Raw genomic sequence first — 25,120 nt, forward strand, 5'->3', positions numbered from 1 at the left:
CAAAAAAACATATTTTAACTATTTCAAAATAAACACACAAAATTCAAAATTAATGAATATAAGAAGTTGAAAATACTTGAACCATTGGTCGTCCATCTACTTCTAACATGTCCTTTATATTCGCTAACTAATAAGAACATAGATTATATCAAAATAATCATTTTTGGCTAAACTTCACGAAACCCCATTAATAATATTATACTTCATACTTATAGCAATGTCTTTAATTAGGTTAGACAAATGGCAATTGTTTAGTTAATGATATTATTTTAAGAGAAATTTCATATTGCACCCATTATCAGCCATACATCGTGGTATCAGCACATTAGGTCAAGATCTGATATAGATACGATATCAAATTGTCATACCATAACCTTTTTTATCATTTAACTGAGCTGTGTAGCCATGTCATACGGCCATGTCATAAATATCGTATGATACGTGTGTAATAAAACTATTGTGACGTCATCCATAATAATGACGTCGTGGTTAAAATATGACGTTGCACGATTGTCTCTGTAGACGGAAACGCCAAATCCGAGTCTGATTTTGCCGCTCCTATACAAAAATGAAAATGAAAGTAATGAATGTTAGATCCTCTATTGATTAACGCGTTGTAAAAAGTGATAAATTTAAAGATGCTCCATTGCTGACAAGTGGTAATTTTTCATCATCAAAAACAGTAGCAGACGATTAAGTATTTTTCTTCAGTTACAAAAGTTACTTACTTTACACCATTACCACTATTGAAAAGTATGAGCTTCTTATTTTACTTCAAGTTAAAATTACAAAAAATAATTAATTGCATCCCGAAAAAAATCAGTGGCACTATATCCTATATGGAATGAAGTACTGATTGGGCATGCACCAAAAGCAAAATGAATTATCTTATATTATTTTTTTGTGTTTATTAGACATATATATACACACGATTAAACACCAATTATTGTTCAAGTGATGAATATAATTTATGCTTTGTCGGCGGTGGAGCATCTTTAACAATTTAAAAATTGTCATTAAAACATATTGAGTAGATTTTACATACATGTAACAGTGAAATTTGATTCTTATAGACATACAGTTAGGTCTTATGTTGAAACATGTTAAATGAATTATTTTATATTTTTTTATGTATATTTTTTTCCACAAAATTAACAAGATCATAGTGTAGGCTTATATTTGTACTATCACTTCTACAAAATTGACTACGGATATCCATTTGGACAAAAATATTTGGCAAAGCGATTTAATTTCAGTATGGGTCAGTTATAATAAGGACATGAAGTCAGAATTCGAGTGGAGAATTTGTTGTCTTTGTCCAATATTGTTTTGTTTATGTTTTAGTTACATGTACGTAAATGGCGATCGAAGCTTCGGCGATGTGGACAGAACTCGATTTGGCCTGATCCTACCTTTTATCTTTAAGACTTCTGATGGAACTATGTCCAGAAAGGTTATTGATATATTACTTAACGACGAGCGGAGAGCGTCTACCACGTCCCTAACATCCAAATGACAGTCAAAAGGAATAGCAAGGGGCAATTCCCATCGGATTTGATTAAGGATAAACGTGATGCAAGAAGGCAAATGCTGAACCATGTCTTATCACCAGGTAATGCGAGTAAGGGACAAAAGAAAAAATCGCGAAAAGCTAGCTGTTCTCGACAACGCAAGTCTGTTTCTTTGTGTGGCATATCAACAGTTGTAGGAGTTGAATTTTGTGAAGATATTGATGAAAATTGTTCAAAATCTGTCTTGGAAAGCAGTACGGTGAGTAAATCCATTATAAACATATATTTACTTCCATATTGTGAGGGATCTGAGTGATCTATTAAGTTGATTTGATGATTATGAATGATGACGTGGTTGTTTTTAAATGTTGATATATACTTATAATGTTATATGCAGTATATGTATGTATTTCGTGAAAATGTCTTTTGAATTTGAATATATGTGTGGATAAATTGACACTTATTGAATACAATTATCTTATAAAAATGTCATATTAACATATTAACACGAGCCCTCTACCTCTGAGCTCAAATCCCATGTGGTAGGTGTTTTTCTTCAGGTACTCCGGTTTTTCTTCATCATCTAAACCTGACACGTCCGTAAATGACCCTTGCTGCTAATAGGACGTTATACGAATGAAACCAAACCAAATCCATATTTGTACCCGTGTGCATAACCTCGACTCAACCCCCACTCTCACACACAGGCACACAAAAGATCATCATCTTTGTCATAATATAAAACTTACTGAAACTTACTCCTTACACAAATTAAGAAAATTTTTATGGCACGTTATTTTCTTTCCATAGCAATGTACCTCTCTGATAACATGTGAATTATGAAAAAAATTCTAAAACGAGTTCCACACATTAACTTTTTACACATTAACTTTTTTCCAAAACATTTCGTCATGAGATATATTATTTATACGTGAATCAAATTAGATATTTCTAAATTTCGTTATACATATTAAATAATACTTTTGTGTTTCCTGATGAGCCCATTTACTTGAGTATCGCAAACAACCGCTTTCTTACTAAAAACGCAACCTTGAAGTAAATACTAAGGAATTATCTTTTTGAAGCACTTTGTTGATATTAGGAACAATTCGTATTGAAGAATTTGTTACTATCATATTCTCTTTATATCATAAAATTTGAATAGATGTTCTATTTTGCTGCATTGTAGATTCATATGACAAATGTGGACAAAAATAAAGAAACCTTTGCAAACGAAACCAAAAATGAAGATCAGGCATGTAAAGATAATCTGACAGGAGAATCCGACGATTCTGTTGTAGATCAAAAAGAAACCAGTGCACCTGGTAAACACTGTGCGACCTTAAAAGGATTTATCTCTGATGTCTGCGATACACCGATGTCATCTGTGCCAGTTGTGCCTAACGATACCAGTCATTCTCGAGTCTCAGAAAGGGAAGAGGAATCACCAATTCGTAAAAGTGAAAGCAGCAGTTCGAAAGGGCATTCTTCAAATCAACAGCATTATTTGCATCTTCAACCATCTATTTCTGAGTCGGAAAATTCAATTAAAGAAAAGTCGTTGAGATACAAAAATGGTGAAGGAGGAGAAAACGGAGGAGGAGCAGGAGAAAGAAGAGGAAAAAGAAAAGAAGGGGGAGGGAAAGGAGGAGAGGAAGAAGGAGGAATAAAAGAAGGAGGAGAAGGAGGAAGAGGAGGAGAAAGAGGAAGAAGAGAAGAAGGGGGAGGAAAGGAAGAAGACGAAAAAGGAGGAGGGGGAGAAGAAAGAATAGAGGAAGCAGAAGGAAGAGAAGAAGAAGAAAGAGGAGAAGAAGGAGGAGGAGAAGAAGAAGAAATAGAAAAAGGGGGAGGAGGAGAGGAAGAAGGAAGAGGAAGAGAAAAAGGAAAAGCAGAACGAGGAGGAGGACAAGGAAGAGGAGAAGGAGGAATAGGAGAAGTAGGGAACTGGGAATATGAACCAGTTGTGCAGGCACAGGAAAATGATGAAAATACGAATGTTTTGATGAATTCAAAAGAAAAGCAACACAAGTATAACTGTGGAAGCCACGACGATGATTCCGATAGAACAAATGTACCCGAGGACAATGCTTCTGCTGCAGTACGTAATCATTCTTAAATTTCTAACCCTAAATGTAATACTAAACCTTGTTACTGTTTCAAATACATTTCAAAGGGGAGTACCCAAATGTAATTCATAGTGTTATAAACTCTATGAATTCTAATTTGTTGCCACTGTGAACTTTGACAGAAGTCATTTTGTCTCGGTATCACGTCATCTGTTTTTCAAACGTAACCTCTAATCGAATGATCTTATTGTTGTTCTCTGATCGCTACTTGATGTGCAAACTGCAACATACTTCTAATTTTTTTTATAAAAGTTACAAAAGACACACTCGAGTGTCTTTTGTAACTTTTTGCTTACAGGTGAGAAACCAATTCCATATTCAACAACCACTTTTTTGTAACCTATAAATACATACATTATCATGATCTCTTTTACATTGTATTTAACCAAGCAAATGAGAATCTTTATCTATTATGAATTTAGGCACCAATAGAGATGTATGGGTCCAATGGTAGTCGCCATAATATGGAGCCTAATGATGGCTGTGATACTGAGAATCACACCAATGATCTAATGGTGGGACAGGAAATAAAGAAAGAGGATTATTCAGCGACTACAAAGATAGAATGGATCAAGGGAACCGATGCAAAAGACAAAACTAAACTGGTAAGAAGTGGAGATACTTGTATACTATCTATAATGAACAGATATCTTTTTTCATTAATTGTTGTTTTATCAATGTTTGATATACTATAGTCAGTTATTTATAAAATGGCCACTTAGGACAGATGTTTTGAATACTCTTAAAACCGTAATTTTTATTATGTTCGGAATAATTCTGTTTAAAAAATGCACTTATAGTCAAACAAATCAGTTAATAGCAAAATAAATGTGTCAACATAAATAATGAAGCCATAATTTAGCTGTAGTCATGATACTGTTTAAAGGGTTGACACGAGGGGTCTGAATTGAAAGCATATTTTAAGCCGGTAAAGGCTAATTGCGTTTCCGTAACACAATACATTTAAGAAAAGGTATTAATATCAATTGTTACGGCAGGACATCTATAATATTGGCCTAAGAAGAAGTTATAACACAAAGCAATTGCTTCTATCAATATAGGTTTACAAGGAAGATTGTTTCCGAGCTGTGTGAATTAAAATCTAATTTATATATTCAATATTAAAGTAATGGTAGATGTAGTATTAACGTTGAACTAATAACATAAGCACATTAACTTGAAAAAAAGGAAAAATGCCAGCATGTTACGATCTCCAAATATCATATAAAGAAATAAACCAAGAAATATAATGATTTAAACACAATTAGGTAAAATCCACATAATTATCTATCCCGGGCCATACTCGTCATGGAATTTTGTTTTGTGACATATCATTTTGTGAATAAAACGAATATGTATGATCATGACAAATATAATTAATAACTGTTAAAAGGAAATATAACTTTTTTGTCAACGAATTCGAATGTCTAGAGCTGCAAATTGATGAAAAGATTTATATTTTAGGTGAATGAAGTCAAGTTGATTTCAAACTTTCCATTCTACAAGCAGATAAGTTGAATTACACATGCTATATATAATGACTAAAGTTTATGATCAATACGTTTACTCATAGTTTTGACCTCGGCCATGCATATTAATTTTCAGGAGACACATGCATTTTAATAAGGTGATTGTCAAAAATCTAGAGAAATGTTTTACGAATGGGGCTGGTAATTCTTACTGACGGGACTTTGTATAGATGTGTAGGATGATTTTGAAAGGAAAATTATCGCTCTTTCCAGCGGTAGAAGCTGTTTTTAGAAAGATGTGCTAGAAATGTGTTTTTGTAGCCGCTAAAGGTAGGCGGGTTAGAAATTTAGCCACAACGTTCAGATGACATTTGATCTTCAGCAAATGAGACTTCAATCCTTTTTAACTCAACCTACTTCAAGTTAAGCTAAGCATGGCCACCTTAGGGTGAGTGGGACGCGACTATCTTGTTGCATCACTTCATTCAATGCAATGTCAACTCGCTACAGTAGTATAGTACGTTCATTGTTCACAGATAGGGTTCAACAGTAATAAAAAAAAAGATAGAAAACTTGTGATACCTTGCGATATTGATGCATGTCTATTACATTTTAAGGTTTTATATTGTATAGGACAAAATATCGATAGGAGAACGCGTCATTGAAACAGATGAAGCGAATGTCGTGGTTCAAATAGGACAATCTAAAGCAATACCCCATGATGAAGAAGCAATCAGTGACGATTCAAAACAAGACGAAGATTCGTCTGAAACGGAAGAGGTAGGTCAAAAAGTGAAAGGCGTCGAATTATCATCAGTCAAAATAAACATGCAAATTGATAGCAGAAATTAATTTGTTTAGCTTTATAGTAGGGAAACAACCACCTAAATGAGAAAAAAACCACTTCGAAATGGCACCTTTGTTTACAAGATTGAACCAAGAATAGAATTTTAACCCGGCCGGGTAATTATTCCTAGATAACAACAACGATATGAGATTTAGATCAAAATTTAGGTTCAAAATATAATTTTTGACAATGAATAGGTAAAAACATTAGAATTTCAGGATGTTTTAGTGCAAAATGCACCTTATTTCAAAATGGCTAGTTGAAGGACAAAAGTTTTTTTTATCTAGCGTTATAAGAAAACCTAGAATACAATAGCTAACTAACTGTCAGCTGTTTTATTAATACATTACAAAACTAAAGCAAACTTTAACACTGTGGTCTACGTAAAATTATGGTACAAATGGTTGGTCTCCAGTACAGTAAAACATGGTTATAACGGATCTCTATGGACCAACAAAATCACTTCGTTATAAGCATAGTTCGTTATACACTTATTACAGACATCTTTAAGGAAACAATGAAATGAAAAATTTCTATGTTATAATCATTAAAACGGAGTTAGAAACGTGTGGAGCATTTATACTTTATGTACGGACTATTATCATTGGGTGTATATTGTAAATTATTGTGTATTTGTACCATCTAATCAATAGCGATGTAAGAAAATTTCGCTTACGTATTTCAAACATAATTAAAGCCATTCATTTGGAAAATATGACACATTTTGGTTCTAATTATTATGATTTCTGTGTTATTCTTAAATCTGTCTGAGTAAATATGTTTCTAAAGTTTTCTATTGGATATTTTAGATCAATTGGGACAAGCTCACAGAGTCATGCAAAGATCAGGTATTTCATATCTTTTTATTGTTGTCTCACCACGAATTCAGTATTGTTTAGCATATGTTTGACATTCATTTATTTATTTATTTCCTATTCAACAGACCAGAAGGTCTACGTACAGAAATATATATATAAAAAAATAATGCATCCAACATAGACATAAAATATCACAGATAAGTACTAGGTAAAGGAGAAACAGAAGTACCATCAAGTTACAAACTAAAGATTTCATTAAACGGGTTTTAAATTGTGCAATGGACACACAAAATCTATCACAGTCAGACGCATAGTTAATACCAAAACTGATTGGGACGACTTGAGCGTAAAGTATGACTAGGGACTAAAGACACAATTAGTTGAATAGGTAAGAACAATTATAGGTACTGTTGCCACAATTAAAAGTAAAGTCCATGACTAAAAATAACCGGTTACTTTCCAAACCAAATTCTACACGATGAATTAAATATGTTTGGTAAGGAGACTAGATCTGACTAACTGACTTCTCAAGAGTAATGTAAAGAGACCTTAAACTGAAACCTGCGCAAAACGTTTACATGTACGCTTTATAAAACCGAGCCTACGAAAAACTTAAGAAACGGAACGACTGATGAGGGTACTAAAACTCAACGAAGTCGTCAGCCATACACTCAAGTCTTTCACACACGTTTCATTCGTAAGATCCACGCCATTCACTCAATGGAATTAGTTGAAATCGACACGCTTTTTTTTGTTAGTAAAAGTGATCTGGCAACATCTTTTCACGTTCACTTTCATTTTCCAATCCGATCACAACTAAACTACTCTGTCTATATCACTTTTTAGCTACTCACACGCAAACGCCGATGTAGCACACTAAAAATACTGTCGTCTGCAAATATAAGAGAGTTGGAAAATTTTCAAATAGAAGGCAGATCGTTGATAAAAACAAGGAAATGTTTAGGACCAAGTATCGACATGCATTGGTATGTAACATACAATGAGTTTTTTAGCATATCTAGTGGTGCGCGTTAACTCACCATTCATTATAGATATTTGTGAAAACCTCATGGATGTTACCCACAAATGCATGTCAAATATAGCACAAGCCTTGGTTATAAATTATTTACATTCAACCTGTTATTCTCGCTGTCAAAAGAACGTAAATGAAAAATAAAAAATATATATACGTCTGCATAGCGAAAAAAAAAATAAATGGAACACCTCAAGATTTAGTTGGAAATAGTTGGTTCTTGCCAATTTTGGTTGTTGTCGGGACCAACCAACTAAACAGTTACAGTAAATCAAATCGTTACATCAATAAACCGGATAAACAAGGATAAGGCAATGTTATTTTTCTACTGGGACTTAGTCCCATGCAGATTACTCGATTGGATTTTAACGTTCATAAGCTAATTGGTTTAAATAACTTTTTATAGGGAACAACAAACGCGCTGGAATGCAGATAGATTTGGGAAAATCCAATTACCTCCTTCTTGGATAGGACAGAGAGATGTCTTGTAAACCATTTGTTTAAATTCAATTTGTTATTTCAATCTTAATTGCATGCTTTTTTCACATACGCTGTTAGTTTTAAATTAAATTATAATTTCACACAGATATCTTCAATGCTAGAGGATCTTCCATGGGAAGTAGAATTCACAGCGGCATTTAAAAAAACAATGACAAGTAATCTTCAACCCACGACGAAAAACAGAATTCTAAATACAATTTACAATCTTGCAAAAGGAGACTGGCATCCCAGTATTAAGAAAAAGTTGGTTTCTCATAATAAACCTAAACATGTAAAGCTATATGAAGCCAAAATTTCAAAAGGTAGTAGGCTTATTTGGGAGAAAGCAATAGATTTTTCTCCAAAGCTGAGCGCCAAGACTCAGATAGCAAAAGGAAAGCCAATCAATACGGAAACGGTAAATGAGGTCATGTATTCGGAGGTGATTCGCATCTGGTATTATGTTCCAAGTCATGATGATATTCACATGTATGTTTCCAAAGTATGTAGAGCTTTACCTAAGCAGCCATGTATCCAACGAAATCCGAAATCACATTGTTCATCGGGAAAAGTTTTCCCATCAAAGTTTGGGCTTGACTGCAAAGAGGTTGCGGTTTTTCAGCCGCCAGTTTACAAAGACAAAGAACAGTTTCATATAAGGAAGTTCTACGACTTTTCTTCCGATATGTTGAAACATATTCTTGAACAAGAGACACTGGATGTCGACTTTCCCTTTCGTGTTACGGAACTTGAATACGCCATCATCAATCTCAGAAGTGAAGCTCCTATTTTATTGATTGGTCGAAGCGGAACCGGAAAGACGACATGTTGTTTGTACCGGATGTGGCACCAGTTCATAGGGCACTTGGCCACACAAATTGAAATGGAGGAATCAGGTATACATGTGTAATCAGATCTCTTTGGAGAAAGAATTCATCTTATTGATCAAATTAAGTAACGGAAAATTGATTTGAAGATATTTTTCTTGTAATCAATTTATTGATAATATAGCCTATTGAAGATGATTAGGAAATGTTATGGTCGAGATCCTAACCTCCTCCAGAATACATATTTTTTATTTGCTTCATGAATAATTGATGTCAGCCATTAATAAATTCCTACCATTTTATTATCATTTAAGAGAAATAATGTAACCGAATTCGACAAAAATGTGCAAGAGGACAAGAAGTTAATATATATTTTTCGATATTTCATTTATGCTGAATTTAGATTGTAAATTCGTAATGATTTAGATTTTTCATGTTGTCTTCCATATGATAATTTTTAAGTTTTAAGATTCAGTGTTTTCAACTTTTAACTACAATATGATATAAAACAAGCATTTTTAAATAAATGTGTTTAATAGTTATAATGAAATATTCCATCTTTTCAAGGTATTGATTGTGACGAAATTCAAGTCATTTTCTCTGAAACATATGATGTTACACTCGCAATCAGGACGTCACAATCAATATTTGCACCAATGGTAAAATGACTCGTTAATGTGTAAATACGGAACATTGATAACGGAATACTTTTCTTGACAACAGAGATTTGTTATAATCGTGTTACTCTATATTTCCCCGTAGATATGATAGATTTGCAAGAAGAGGAAGATATAAAGCACGAAAAACCACATGATGAAAATCAACAGGCCGAAAATCCACAGGGCGTAATTCCACAAGATAAAAAATCCGAGGGCGAAAACGTTCGAGATGGTATCAGAATAGAGACTAATCAAGCAGTTGGGGCAAGCCATACAGTGATTTATTCACGTAATGATGAACCAGTGTCTTGCTCTGCTGATCGTCTTCGTCAGATTTTCGTGACAAGGAATGGAATTCTATGTAGCGAGGTAAGTATTAGGGATAAGCAGGGGTATTACCTTGGGCCGTTTTACGGCCACTCTGTGATAAGCAAATTATTTTGCATGAAGATACCTTAGGGTCAACTGCATATTGTATATTATTCAGAATATATTTTTCTGGTTTCATGGTAATTCCGGATGTAAAAGGGTGAAAATTCACTTTTTCATCGTTTAAGTCCTAATTCATTAAATATTAGAATAGAGAAAATATTGTTTGCAGTGTTTTATTTTGTTTGTGAAGTTCAAGAAAACTGATGAAAAATTCAAAAAGAAGGTCAATAATAAAAGTAATAAGATGTGAATTTCCATCCTTTGACCCTGACCTCTGAAATTACCATGAGCTCAGAAAAAGTCGGATATTCTGAATAGAATAATATGCAGCTGACTTTTCTTCATCCAAATATGTTGCTTATCACTGATTGGCCGTAAAACCTATATGAAGAAAAATACTAGAATGGCTAAAAAACAAAGTTATCTTGACGTCAAAATACAGACGTCGACATTACATATTGGTTTGAAAAAATAATATCTTGAAAAATCAATGGAATCGTCACTCTTCCAGAGTGTATTGCGGTCCACAGATTTACGGCTGTCAACGGCCCATAGACTGGTCGTCTGCTGACCTCTGGTCACGATTGTTTAATACATTGAGCCACCTTTATGTATGACGTCACAGTTATTGTTTTTGAAACGGCAAATCGTGACTACAGTAAAACCCCTATAACACAAAAGCAATGGACCAGGTCAATAGTTTGAGGAATACAGCGTATTTGACTCATCCGAGGTTGGTCACGCTCGATCGTTGGTAATCAAAAAACTATGACAAACAATGGATGTTTATGATATTTCATTTACCGTAACAATCAGCATTTTTTTTCTTCTGAAAGTGATTTTTGATGGCAATATCAAGTTGAAAAAAGTATTTATTGCATAAAATGAGCTTTAAAAATGCTGACGAGAAAGTAAATCAAAGTCATTGACAGCAAAGTAAATGATCTTCACGAAAACATTTACAAAATATATATTCACAATATAGTTATTAACCAGTATAGTTACGGGCAAACAACGATACCCATGTCTAACTCATAAAAGTGTTAGGTTACATGTGTTCAACAGGCCGAGCCCCTGTGGTGTTCACGAGGAAAGTTACGAAAATACATTATGCGGGAAAAGATACTGAACGCACCGTTAAAAACGAACCTAGATCAATGTGATTTGTACTTAGCATATTTTGGTATCGTTTACATCATTCGATAAATAACATTGGGTTAGAAATTAGATATTATAACTATAATAGAAATTGAAAAAAATAATTGAATTTATATATTTAGGGGGACATCAGCGATTTCTTCCGCCGCTTTTGTCTTTTCACAATGCGTACTTTCTATCAGCACGGGTCAACAACTTCCGTATTTAGCGCAAAGATTATGCCTTTTCTGAAATATTCAAATAAAGTTAACAAAAAAACAACGACTGGTTATCGTGTAGGTAGGTGGAGCGGGATTGGACTGGGTCGATCATCGGTGAACAGGTAGCTCAGTCGGTAATTTCAAATTAATTATCAAATAATTATTATGATCAGATAACTCGTGAAGATTCTTATCCTTATCTTGGTATATTGTTCAATTACAACGGCTCATTTGCTAAATCAAAGAAAAAGTTAGCTGACCAGTCAAAGAAAGCACTGTATGCATTGTATACCAAAATTAGAAACCTTCCATTATCAATAGATTTACAATTGAAATTATTTGACTCACTTGTATCCCCTATTTTGTTGTATGCCTGTGAAATCTGGGGATTTGAAAATGTAAGCATTATTGAGAAAATTCATTTGCCAATTTTGTAAAAAAATTCTTCATGTTCGAAACAGTACTCCTAATTTTATGGTTTATGGAGAACTTGGTAAATTTCCCTTAGAAATTGAAATTAAGGTACGGATGTTAATGTTTTGGCACAAAGTAATTACAGGGGGAGATAAACTCTCCAGTGTATTTTATCGCCTTACATTAAGAATGCAAGCAAACGATACTACAGAATTTAAGTGGCTTGGGCATATAAAGTCACTCCTTAATGACACAGGTGTTAACAATTTATGGGCATTTCAAAATACATGTACGATGAATAGAGCTCTGTTTAAAAACTTGCTAAAACGACGTTTATGTGATCAATATATTCAAAATTGGTATTCTATTCTTGAAACATCGTCTCGCGGACAATTCTACTCAACCTTTAAAAAGCAGTTTAAACTTGAACCATATTTAGTAAAGCTTGATTTCAAAGAACGTGTTATTATTAGTAAATTTAGAACCTCGAATTTAAAATTTCCTATTGAAACTGGTAGATGGGCTGGTATACCACGTGATAACCGTATTTGTTTACTATGTAATAACGGTATTGGAGATGAATATCACTACTTATTTCAATGTAGTAATGCAAGTGTAACTAATAATAGACATAAATATATTCCACAATACTATTATACAAATCCAAGTTTATTAAAAATGGGAGGCATGTTTGAAATCTGTAATCGAACTCTATTAACGAGAGTGAGTTATTTTCTTAAACAAATAGAACAGTTATGTATTTTAAATTGATCAAAAAGTATAGTGTACTTGTTACATACACCTGCATTTATATTACTTGTATGTTATTACTTCTTATTATGCTGTGATATAGCTGATTATATATGTTATACGATATAGCATCGAATATACAATTGTATAACTACTACATGTATAAGTTCAATCTATTTATACTCTGTACACAGTATTAAGCGTTCAAGTTCTATTAAAGCTAAAAGTATGAACTTAAGTAAAATTGAAATATATTAGTGGTTATGCAGTTGTATTATACTGCTATGGCTACGCTAAAGGTCAATGATATGAAGTATTAAACATATACCATTATAATATTAAAATATTGATATGGTTGTTGTTCATACTACAATCATACATAACTAACAATGACCATGCATTATACTCACCAATGTACGTAAAATATTTCATACACGGATATGTACGCTTGAGTGTATTATGTTCACATTGTACTATCAATTACCCTGTCTGGCATGTATGTTTTGTATAAATTGACCTCTTGTGACACACAAAGGTGTGCCCAGAGTGTATTAATAAAATCTGAAATTTGAAATCTGGTAGAGCACTCGGCTGGTGTTCGGAGGTTCCCGGGTTCGAATCCCGGTCTTGCCGCTACATTTTTTCCTCTCCTGTTACACATTAGGCGCCCAACTAAATAATCGACGGTTGTGGTGTTTGGAAGGGTCTCGTATGTCTTCGAGGGCGACGACTTCGAGACATGAGGTAGGAGTGTAGCGGGATTGGACTGGGTAGACCATCGGTGACCAGGTAGCTCGACTAATACATGGGTAAATATTTCTGTTCGTGGAATGAGGGAGGTATTAGATGAATAGCTGTTCGAGCTACCGCGGTTTTGTTACATAGTTTGGCCCTAAATGACCTTAGTTGTCGATGGGCCGTATAACTCAAACAAACTAAAATGTTACGTAGATTATATAGGGACACGGTCGGGTCCGTACGACCAGTTCGACGAATAGGTGGTATTCGAGGAATCAGGGATCGATTTAGAAGAGTTAAACTGTATTTACTTACAAGTCAAACTCGTGTATCCTCAAAATAATCCATAATTGTTTGGTTTAATATTGAATGACAAATTATACTAAATACTATATAAGATAATAGTAAAGGCAGCTGACATGTACTAGCCGCGAGATTTGGATTTTTTTTCTCTCGTGGAAATCTAGACTTCTATAATCGCGGCAATATTCAAAGAGATAGGTAAAAATTGACATAAATACATAAAGAAGCAAATAAAACATAAGGTAAAATTGAGATGTTATAGGTTTTAATATCTGAAATACATTCTTGAAATAAAATTGTCTATAGCCATACCGACCTTATTGACTACGCTCGCTTGCAGATAATGTTAAACCTTAACCTATTTTTTGTTTCAAAGGCAAAGAAGAACTTCAATCAAATGAAGCAAGGTAGCTCCATAGCTCGAAGATATAATCTAGAGAACGACATGCCACTTCCTTGGAGCTTCAGTGATATTCGCGATTCTCAATATCCGCTGTTTTTGACATTAGAGCAACTCCTAAACTTGGCGGACGCCTCTGTTGGACCACCTTACTTCTACGAAAGGGAGGAGGATGGGTCCAGGAAAGGAAATAAGAGGAGCCTGTTCGAAGATAATTCAAGCATCAGTGGACTTATAGATGGTAGATTAGAAAGGGATATCAATGTTACCTACAACTCTTCAAAGTCCACGAAAAAACATCAAAAGCGAACATATGATATAACTTATGATACATTTAGAGATAAGATATTTCCAAAACTTGCCGGCGGAGATAGCAAAACCCGACCGGATCCTTCATTTTTATGGGCAGAGTTTATATCTATTATAAAAGGATCGTATGAAGCCCTACTACAAAAGGATGGTTATCTTTCGCGAGAAATGTATCTAGAAGTTGGGAGGAAAAGAGCTCCAAACTTTGATGGCGACAGAGAAGAAATTTACCGTCTTTTTAAAAAGTACCAAGAGAAATCGACAGAATGGAAACTGTTTGATGAGTGCGACCTAGTACACAGCATCTATTCTCGACTCAGTCATGTACACGTCAGAGCTTTGAACATTCATCAACTCTTTGTGGACGAGATACAGGATTTTACACAGGCTGAAATCTGTCTTCTACTCAAGCTTTGCGTGGATCCTAATCAGATGTTCCTTACCGGTGACACGGCTCAAACCGTCATGCAAGGAATACAGTTTCGATTCTGCGACCTCACAACTATGTTTTACAAGATACGAGAGTCTATGAAAACCCCCAATACGCACGGAGCTTATCTAGTGAATGTTCCCCGAGAGGTGCACCAACTCACTCAAAGCTACAGATTCCATGACGGTATTCTTGCTCTGGCTTCCAGTGTACTTGATATAATGGCGGAACTCTTTCCAAAATCATTTGATCGACTTCAAATGGACACTGGACATTTAAAAGGAGGACCCCGGCCCTTGCTGCTCGAGTCATCAAACGTATCCGACCTCGTTCAGCTCATTCAGAGTATTTTAGGCAAGGAAAGCAAGTCCGAAGACTCCTCAGATATCGAGCTCGGAGTTCATGCGGCCATCCTTGTCAGAAACGAAATGGCTCTAAAACAACTTCCCCTGCAACTGAAACAAAATATCACACTGACAATATACGAATCAAAGGGATTGGAATTTAACAACATCTTACTCTTCAATTTCTTTACATATTCAGACGTAAGTATCTTTGAATATTTACATTTCCGTTTTTGCTTTGCTATGACACCTTACCAAGCGGGAAATCGTTGACACTTGCATAAATGCAAAGGTTGTCACCAAAGAATACAAATGCCGGAATACTGGCAAGTAGTGTAAATGCGCATCCGATTAGGCTTATTTTTTCTGTGTTTTGCAAATCTTCAATATATTGAATGTTTGAATGAAATGGAATTCTTAAATTATATAAATATTATGCAAGGAAATAAAATATATAAGGAAATTTATAAATAAACGGAATAAAAAACTATAAAGATTTTGTGGAACTATATTTTGTGCTATCTCTGAACTTTACAACATTTAGTGCTAAATTGAAGCCAGCTGTTTCGGGATTTCATTAGTTGACCGGCTTTGTAAACAATCGTATAGCAAGAAACAAAAAATTAATTGATTGGAACAAACTTTAGAAGAAATGGTCAAAATGTAAATAAAAGCAAAGATATTTGTTTTTTATTCCAAAATTATTCCTTAAATAAAAAATCATTTAACATGTAGCGCGCGTCATTCAAAATATGTGTACAAAAATGCAGTTCACACACCAGTAAGCCACAAAAATAAAAATCATTCCCTAAATAAAAACGTTTAACATTTTCATTTGTGATTCATTTCTCATAGAATGGTTGCACTCAACGATAAGTTGGACGTCTGCATTATTTTACATCGTTTATTATAGTGATACGTACTTGAAGGCGTAAAATTAGTATTTGTAATTCTTTTTGGTACGATATCAAAAGTAATATCAATATACAAATTATTCATACAAAGACAATGTGACATATTATTACTTTTAGCTTGATAATGCGGATTCATATAATGGCTTTATATTATTAACATTATTTATTGACTCTTCTAGGCGTCGAAAGCGTGGGGAGTAGTCTCTTCACTTTTAACGGAGTTTTTAACGGAGATGAAGACCAAAGAGAACGTATCTAGAACAGGGATGTACCAACTAGATGAAGGTACAGTCAAACCTATCTATAATGGTCTCCCAAGGATAGAGGAAAATGGTCTTTACAGTCAGGTTGCATTATGTTGAAATTAGTCATTAAGCATCGTTTTAAAATACATCCAGTCATAATTGAGATTATTACTATTTATTATATGTTTTAATGAAGTATTAGCAAACAAATAAGGAATAAATAACAAATTGTTTTTCTCAGATGCCATGTGTAGCAAAGGCAAACCACGAAATCTTAAATTTGAACCAGAACGTCACAAAATTCTGAGCTCCGAGCTGAAGCTACTGTATACAGCTCTAACCCGAGCTCGGGTGAATGTTTGGATTTTCGACGAGGATGAGGAAAAACGTCAACCCATGTTCGACTATTTCAAGGCGCGCAAACTTGTCGAGGTAGGGGCAGATCATTTCAAAACACATCAAGATCGACCCCGCTCCACAGACCAGAAACCGATGGAACAAAACAAAGGTTTGTACAATATTACTAAGACGATCAGGGTGAAATTAACGTTTTTGCATAAATATGCTGAAATAATAAAGTGTAGCGTAGGTTGTGTGCAAAAAACCACATTGTGCACGGTTGAAAATGTTTTGGTAGCGTTATTTATTGTTATCAACAAAGGAGTATACGAAACTAACAATTAATGAGATCAATGTTTAAATAAATATTTAGTTAAATTGAAAGTTTATGACATGATCAACACACATGAAAACAAAATGTTAGTAATTGGAGATCGGAAAATTTCGATAATGAAACACTCTAAATATGCTTAGAAACCCCCAAAAAATTGTTGAAGTAAATTTAATCAATACGCGTGATTTTTTCTCAATAATATCAATTATTTTGAATTAACAAAACTGGAACAAAGTATATTGTTCTTCAGTTAAAACTTCTTCCGACCATAATTGATTTTAACAAAGTATGTTTAGCCATACTTTTACAGTGTTTCTTCAAGGCAACCCTAGAGCTCACTTTTGCATATGTTATCCTTGATCCTCAACAACATAATCCGCATCTTGAAGCTTCATAAGACAGTACATATACAAACATATAAATTCTGCTTATTACCTTAAATCAACTCAATCTGATATTGTCATTCAGATTATTAGTGTTCAAATTTTCTCTGTTTGCTCGCTGAATCGGCTGTTGATTTTTAGATGGAGAGTTTTTACCTTAAAATTGGCTTAGATTTCCTGTCAGGAGCATACTAAAAGCCTTAAAGACTGTAGCTTTGAATCTTGCCTGACCGCAAGCAATGATAAACGACGATTCCCTTTTTAAATTCTATTTCCCATAAATTCATTAGGTCGCTGTAATATTAGTAATTCAAATGTGACATTAAAAACTGTTAAGTAATTTTTGACCTTTATATTCTGATAAAGTAATGTTAAGCCGACAAAATAATCGTTACAACAAAGATTGAATTTTTGTATTTTGAAGATGATTGGAAAGATGACAGTGAACAAGATCGTTGGATAAAGAAAGGACATGTATTTTTGCAAAGACAAATATATAGGGAAGCAGCCAAATGTTTCAGGAAAGGTGGAATTAAGAACTTAGTCAATCTCGCCAGAGCACATGAAGCCAGGGAAATGGCTCAAAGATCTACTGACGTAAAGACCAAAGAAACCAAATTTATCAAAGCCGCAGGTCTATATCGATTGGTGGACAGTGGAACGGACAAGTATGCTGAAATCCTGGCGAAAGAGTGTTACATGGACGCCAGGAGTTTCGGTGAAGCAGCGGAGTACTGTAAGGAGATAGGGAAGGTATGTAAATATTTCAAAAATGAAACCACCAATATTAGCAATAAAAGCATCACCGCAAAAACACACCCAAAACCAAATCAATCACCAATAGCAATCCCCTACCTAAAAACCGAAACCCCAACAAATCCACAAAGAGAGATTTAACACCAAACCTGATACTATTAACGCAACAAATATTAGTAAAACCATATACAATGTTTAAATAGCATAACTACCAACAACACTTAGATAAAACACCACAACGCACTGACACCTACGCAATTGATACCTCTCACAACATCACATTGTCGAACATTAACGCTTCCACCACCTCAAGTAACACAATCGTTAGCTTCGTTGTAATGGTGGATTATTTGCCCAACATCTCCACCACCGCTAATTATGTATTTGCATATTCCATGGTTATCTGCCCTTCTGGGTAGGTATTGACTGTGACGTTTGTGTCTTCTGTGTAAATCTTTAAAAAAAGTATTTTAATCAAACTATTCATTGTAACACTAAGTTCAGAACTCATTGCAAAATGAGAGCATTTTCTTGATTTGATTTTTTTTTGTTTAATTCAAGCATCGCGAAGCTGCCTTGATCTACAAAAATCATGTAAAAAATCCAGTAAAAAGCTGTGAATGTTTCATAGCGGCCAAGCGATTTGATGAAGCTGTAGATGTCCTCTGTAAAAATAAAAATTACGAGAAGGCGATAGAGGTGGTCATGGAATACGACAAACAGCTAACGGTGAGATTTTAATCACAAAAATTATGAGATACGATTTTTTCATGGAGTTGGATTTTGGCGGTTTCCACAATATTTAATAATGAAACATTGTTTTCATGATTTCTTCTTTGTAAGAACACTTTTATACTAAATTTAATGTAATTGGAATATATATCGGAAGCTTAAATTGCTTGAAATTTAATTATTGTCCAATGAATTTGAAAATTGCAAATATGTATGTTTTGAAGGGTGACAGAAGTTTTGTTTTTACAACATTATATGTCATTAGGGTTCCATGGTTACAATGGAAACGTCGTAATAAACATGAATGGAAATATTTGTAAAACTTGTTTCGAGGGATCATAAATATAACGTTACTGTTCAAATTGATATAGTTTGTTTTGTGTATTTATTGCTGAGAATACCTGTCAAAATTAAATAATTGTTTGAATAATCAGATAGAATGAAAGGAGGACCCACTAATGACGTAAATTAACATTGCTAAAATCTGAGTAATCCCTTTTTAAATTTCATATGACCGATGTCTATCCTTAATATTGGTACTCTATTAAAGTTTATTTAAGGATTAACTTGAAGAGTTTATAAAATAATTGCGCCGTTATCTCAGCCAATCAGAAGCGACGTTACAAACAGCGACGGCAACGTTTCCTTTATACGCTGATAAAGTCAATGTTTAAGGCTATGAAAATACTTGTTACAAACAAAACTGAATTATTTTTCCGATAAAACGCTTTTATGATACTTTAATTCTCAACGTATTACATCCCAAACATTTAGCACTTAGCATTATTTAAATCTATTAAACAGTATATCAGTTAACTTCAAACAGTTTCATGATCCACAGTTACTTTTTTGGCAGTTTTTGGAACAAAAGAATGGGGAACTCTATCGTAAATTGAAGAATCATCCTCCGCGTGAACAATTGGAAGAACTGCGACTAAGAGCTGCAAAAGTTTACTGTGACCGATATAAACATGACCATGAAGAGAGAAATAAGAAAGAGATGGAGACCTATCTTAGATATTTGAACTTTGAAGAACAATGTGATCTCTTTGTGAAGTGGGGTTTGGTGGATTTGGCTGCCGAAAGGATGAAAGAAAAAGGTTTTTTGCATTTCATTGACAATATGATATACAATAGTCTTTATCAATGTGTAAAAAGTTGTTTCTTTCCATTTCGAATTATTTCTTTGCAAACTATTCCAGTTTAAACTATTGATATTTTACTTGTTACTTATGTTTTCTAATGTCTATACAATGATCACTTGTTTTACCAGATTTGACTAAAACATCGATTTCTGTTCGACATTTTCATGCAAATGGCGGTTATAGATCATGCACTATGGCATATATGAAGGCGTTCCAATTGATACCAATGTACATATTAATATAATGTACATTTAATATAATATATAATGTCATCTGAACAAGATGTGAATACTAGTTTTAAGAAAAATATTAAATTTAGGAGTTTAAGAGCACCTCCACAAATCGAAATGTTTTGCCACAAATTCAGCATTTGAACATTTTTTTTTTCTAAAAACTATTTTTCGTTTCATGTTAAAAGTATGTAATAGGAGTTGTTGTGATGATTGCAATGCCGTTCTATATGCAATATTTGCATGATATCATTTAAAACCGGAATTTGCATAACAAAGTCAAAAATCCGCACACACAAGCGCTCTTTGAACCTATTATATACCACAGTAAACATAGTGACATGGTTATTTGATGACCATTTGATGAATTATGTACCAAATCCTATAAACTTGGATAGCTAAAAAATACAATTTTTGCATTTTTTGGCCAAAATTTACAAATAACACAACAATTTAACAGTCAACAGTAATACCTAAGGTTAGGCCGATACATACACACTTAGGTATGTTCAAGATGCGATAAAAGGCATACGAAATAATAGTTTAAATAGGGGCTAATACGTAAACCCTGAAAAAGAATATATTTTGCTCAGAACGTAGTAATAAAGTTTCAAATCTGATTAAAATACAGATCCTTATTCCCACTCCGTTTCATAGAGGATCTGACAACAACCTATTAGGGGTCACATTCTGGTGAAGAAAGAAATAGTGGAAAGAAGGAATAGAAACCGTGTTCAAATGAATAACGGAAAAACAAATTAAAGGCATTAAAATCACTAGTACATTTAATTAGCTTTCTTACAATGTCCAGACATATATTATTGGGCCTTTACTAATAGTATCAGATATTGAACTTAAAGCTACTGTGGCTCCTCACTGGTCCAGATTATTTACTGGGATGGAGATCTACCAATTGTATCCAAAGCTTCATTCAATGTCTTACAAGACAAATAGATTACCCATTTAAATGACTTCTTAATAATAACAGAGGCCCGGAAACCAGACATTTTGCCGAGTGTGTGCTTGATCGATTAAAGTGTATACGTGATTAATGATGATTTTCAAAAGGAGCAAGTTGAAATATTAATTTTCCCAAAAAGGATGCTTTTAATCCGGAGACAACGATGTAATATTTTACCTGTTGTATATCATGTAACAGATGATTCGTGTTCATATGACCTGTTGTTTCTACAAGAGATAATTGTTATAATTTATGTTTGCTTCATTGTTAACAGGAAAATTTGACGATGCTGCCATGGTATACCTAACGCATGGTGAGTCATCCGAGAAGGCGTTAACGACCGCAAGGGAATCACGTGACAACAATCTCATCACCCGGTATCTATTATTTGACACGCAAATGAAGGTGCGTAACAAGGCGTCATTAAATGAGTCGCAGGCAGAACAGCAGTTAAATGAACTATTAGACATGTTAAAGTCAGATCACACTCTGCTGAACCACAGATTAAAAGGGAAGGCGTATTTAATGAAAGCAAAATTACAGAACGGAATAAATGATGAGGAACGCGACTCAGCGGTCAGTACGGCTCTGAATCTATTTAAACAATGCAAACCACCGTGTTTGGCTGGACAGGTAGACTGTCTTAGCCTGATGTTAGAATGGAATAAATTGGATTGTACAAGAAACATCACCTCTGTTGTAAAGCAAATGAAATCTCTACATGAAATGATTGAACTTTTAGAGAAAGATCCAACCGGGCAAGACGAAATAAATTTACAGGATATTTACAGATACTATGGTTTGGAAAAAACCAGTAACTGTTATGATTTGGTCTTGATTGAGTATGATCGTCATCGTCTTGTCCATGATATGATAGGGGAAACAAATCGTGAAATTGATGTGAAAATCGCAATTAGCACATTTTGGAAAAAGAAGACTTCCATATGGCACGGCGAAGTGTTCTCAGCTATTGAGCGTCAACAAAAGAGTCTACGGCCATGTAGCTGCCAATGCCGCGAGTTTCCAAAAGAAGATTGCAAGTCCGACTATCGTCTTCTTACATTTGAGAGGAGGAAGGAACTGTTAGAGATTGATCTGTTGCTAGTTGAACTTCGGGTATATCATGTTCATATATTTAAAAATTCTTCCCAGCAGGTAGTAGAACCATGTCGCATTTTCTTCCACCATCTTCTACCACGAAACTTCAGCATATGTTTCCAGCAAGAACAATGGTACCAACTGGTGGAATATTTACGAAAAATCGACGCCATCGTGAAGCAAACATTGGATAAAGAAATGGAACAAGAGTATGAAGATATGAAACGGATCGAACGGAAATGGAGTACAGGCCAATTCATGAAACAACACTTCTTGAAAAAATATTTGCAATTGAACAGGGATGTCCGAAAGAACATGGAAAGGTTTGTGGATGACTTGTACAGAGAACATTTGTTCAAAACAGACAAAAATGATAAGGAAGCTCGAAAACGTATGCATCCCCTTGGCTGCTTAACAGATAGAGAAAAAATTGAATGTCTAGCCCCACGATTTATCCAGTCGTACGACATGATAGCGGAAAACATGGACCCGAAAGGAGCTTTAGCAACCTTCACATCTTTCCTTAAACTACTACGAGGGTTCGACGGAGTGGTTTTACCCGATCGTAATTTTCTGGTTATGTGGATTGAATACTTCTTGGTGGTTGGATGCTATCTGATTGGAAAGGCCGATCACACAATCAATTTTGTTCTTCCTGCATCCTACATCAACGTCACACGTTACATAGACTCAAGTTTCGCAACAAGCAAAAGCAAAAACTCGACACTGGAAAGCATTAGGGCAACGCGCAAAAAACAATTAAAAGTGAATTGGATTCAGAATAAGATAGAAGTCATTGCGTCCTTTCTGTGTGAGGCTGGCCATAAAACTGTACTCATGAGGGAGGTGTTCAGGTCAGCTGACGTGGAAGTCGCAGAGAGGGTGCTGCTGCTCTCATTAACATGTCTATGTAACATGGAAAATTTGCTTCCTACAACACTGGAATCGCAAATTCTGATGGAGATACGTTCGATCCAGCTACCGAAAAATGCTCCCGACAGATATGCACAGACCGTTACCGCATTGAAAGAGGCAACAGGGCAACTCGAAATAGGTAACGCTTATAACAGACTAATTTCTGAACGTGTCGATGATCTTTACTTATGCAATTTGTCGTGGGGAAATGTCGCTTCCAGGCCTGTAACAGATCTCAACGGAATTCTCCCTCTTGAATTTTATAACGAAACGACCATGGCTATTTTACAAAGATCAAATGAAACATGCACGTCAGAGAAATGGAGTTATGTAGAACATACGGTTGCAAGTAGCACTGATCATTCGCCAGAAGAAAATGTCTCTTCAAGACGAGTGGACTCCGCAGATACTGAAAAACCAATGGAATCTATGTATCCACCCATAGAAAAGGGCGCATCCGGCGGATTTTGTGATGGAAAATACGATGAAACCACATGTCTCAAATCCCATACGCCAGGGGATTTCGATGACAAAAAACATGAAGACGCGACCGAATGTTTATCTCGAGCAACGCAATCCCAAGCTTCAGATACTGTTGATACTGAAACAAACAATATTGGAAATAATGGCACTATGGACAAAACGAGAGAAAAAAACAATACCATTGATTGGTTCTGTCACGGTTCGTCCGGTATGGACATGTAATTAACCAATTGTGTCTGTGAAGATTTATGTGACAAGCGGCTAACACTTTTAATGTTGAATGTGTCTATTGTCCAATTGGTATTCATCAACCCACAATGCCCAAATGAATACAGTTCAATACCTATAGTAACAATTGATAATGTCTTAAAGGAACGATTCCTTTAAGACATTAAAGGAAAATATTAATATTGCATTATGAAGGATTACTTAATATGATTATTTAAGCCTAAAATTGTAAGGGTCCAACAGAAATTTGTGTAGTGTTTCTGTGGTTCTTAACGTGTCACTCAATTGTGAGAACATCTGTGTTCCACTCCTGGTCTAACTGTGCTAATTTCCTAATAAGACAAAATAATTCCCTATCTGATTTAGATTTTTTTTTTGTCGTCAGGATAACGACTAAGATAATAGATTGAAACGCCAAGCAGATCTGGAGTGCGTAGATAGCCAGAGACCAGGTAGTTGGCAGAGAATAAATCGATTCCGAGATACAAAAACGAAGTGGGTAAAGTGCGATTAACCGTCGATTAGTTCTACATTACGGTGGGAATGACGTTACAACAATCACATCAAATCACCAGCACCGGAATTGACGGTATTTATCCGCGATACTCTACTTACAGGGGCGAGGAACCATTTGACCCACAATGTATTACCCGTCACCACCTGTTATGTCAGAGTTAAAGAATATATGAAAAGTTTTCAGTTGTTTATATGATAACTATCTTTATCTTTTGGGAGATAGGGATAATTATTGTTTGTTTGTTTCTTTCTTTCATTTAAGTATTATATTTATGACTGATGCTATATTTATATAATATTTTGTATGATAATATATCGTGTATACATTTTTTAATTACAATATAATTGATGTTATAAATGACATGTAACCATGTATTACTGTAAATCGTATACCGCGGTATTTTATTATGTTTTATGGGATATAGTGTCTTAAGTAAGGATTGATTATTGTTATGTCTTAATCGCAATAAGAAAATGAAACTTGTATGTTTGAAAGGTCATTCTTGGTGTTTTCAAAGAAGGAGTGTCAAGTTGGGCCCTCTGGTGGCTATCGCCGATAAGCATTACTTTTTGTTTACAGATACCCGGGGGTT

The 25,120-nt window shown here is 34.6% G+C and overlaps 1 protein-coding gene across 1 annotated transcript; it reads left to right on the forward strand.

The window, feature by feature from the left end:
- The first annotated feature begins 1,498 nt into the window (after nt 1–1,498).
- On the forward strand, nt 1,499–25,120 carry LOC138309203 (TPR and ankyrin repeat-containing protein 1-like). The gene is made up of 14 exons (XM_069250352.1): nt 1,499–1,770; nt 2,701–3,609; nt 4,060–4,242; nt 5,740–5,886; nt 6,763–6,801; nt 8,391–9,180; nt 9,874–10,139; nt 14,142–15,449; nt 16,342–16,447; nt 16,649–16,915; nt 17,888–18,216; nt 18,781–18,948; nt 19,808–20,051; nt 21,562–25,120. The coding sequence occupies exons 1-14, from the start codon at nt 1,513–1,515 to the stop codon at nt 24,003–24,005; spliced, it is 7,458 nt and encodes a 2,485-aa protein (XP_069106453.1). The 5' UTR covers nt 1,499–1,512; the 3' UTR covers nt 24,006–25,120.

The sequence above is a fragment of the Argopecten irradians genome, chromosome 15 (genome assembly GCF_041381155.1).
Source record: "Argopecten irradians isolate NY chromosome 15, Ai_NY, whole genome shotgun sequence".
Classification (NCBI taxonomy): Eukaryota; Metazoa; Mollusca; class Bivalvia; order Pectinida; family Pectinidae; genus Argopecten; species Argopecten irradians.

Bases quoted from the DNA above. Each gene is read 5' to 3' on its own strand.
- LOC138309203 (XM_069250352.1), top strand. From the start codon at position 1,513: ATGACAGTCAAAAGGAATAGCAAGGGGCAATTCCCATCGGATTTGATT. The intron at 16,448-16,648 runs GTACAGTCAAAC...TGTTTTTCTCAG, and splicing joins GATGTACCAACTAGATGAAG to ATGCCATGTGTAGCAAAGGC. The intron at 18,217-18,780 runs GTATGTAAATAT...GTTTAATTCAAG, and splicing joins ACTGTAAGGAGATAGGGAAG to CATCGCGAAGCTGCCTTGAT.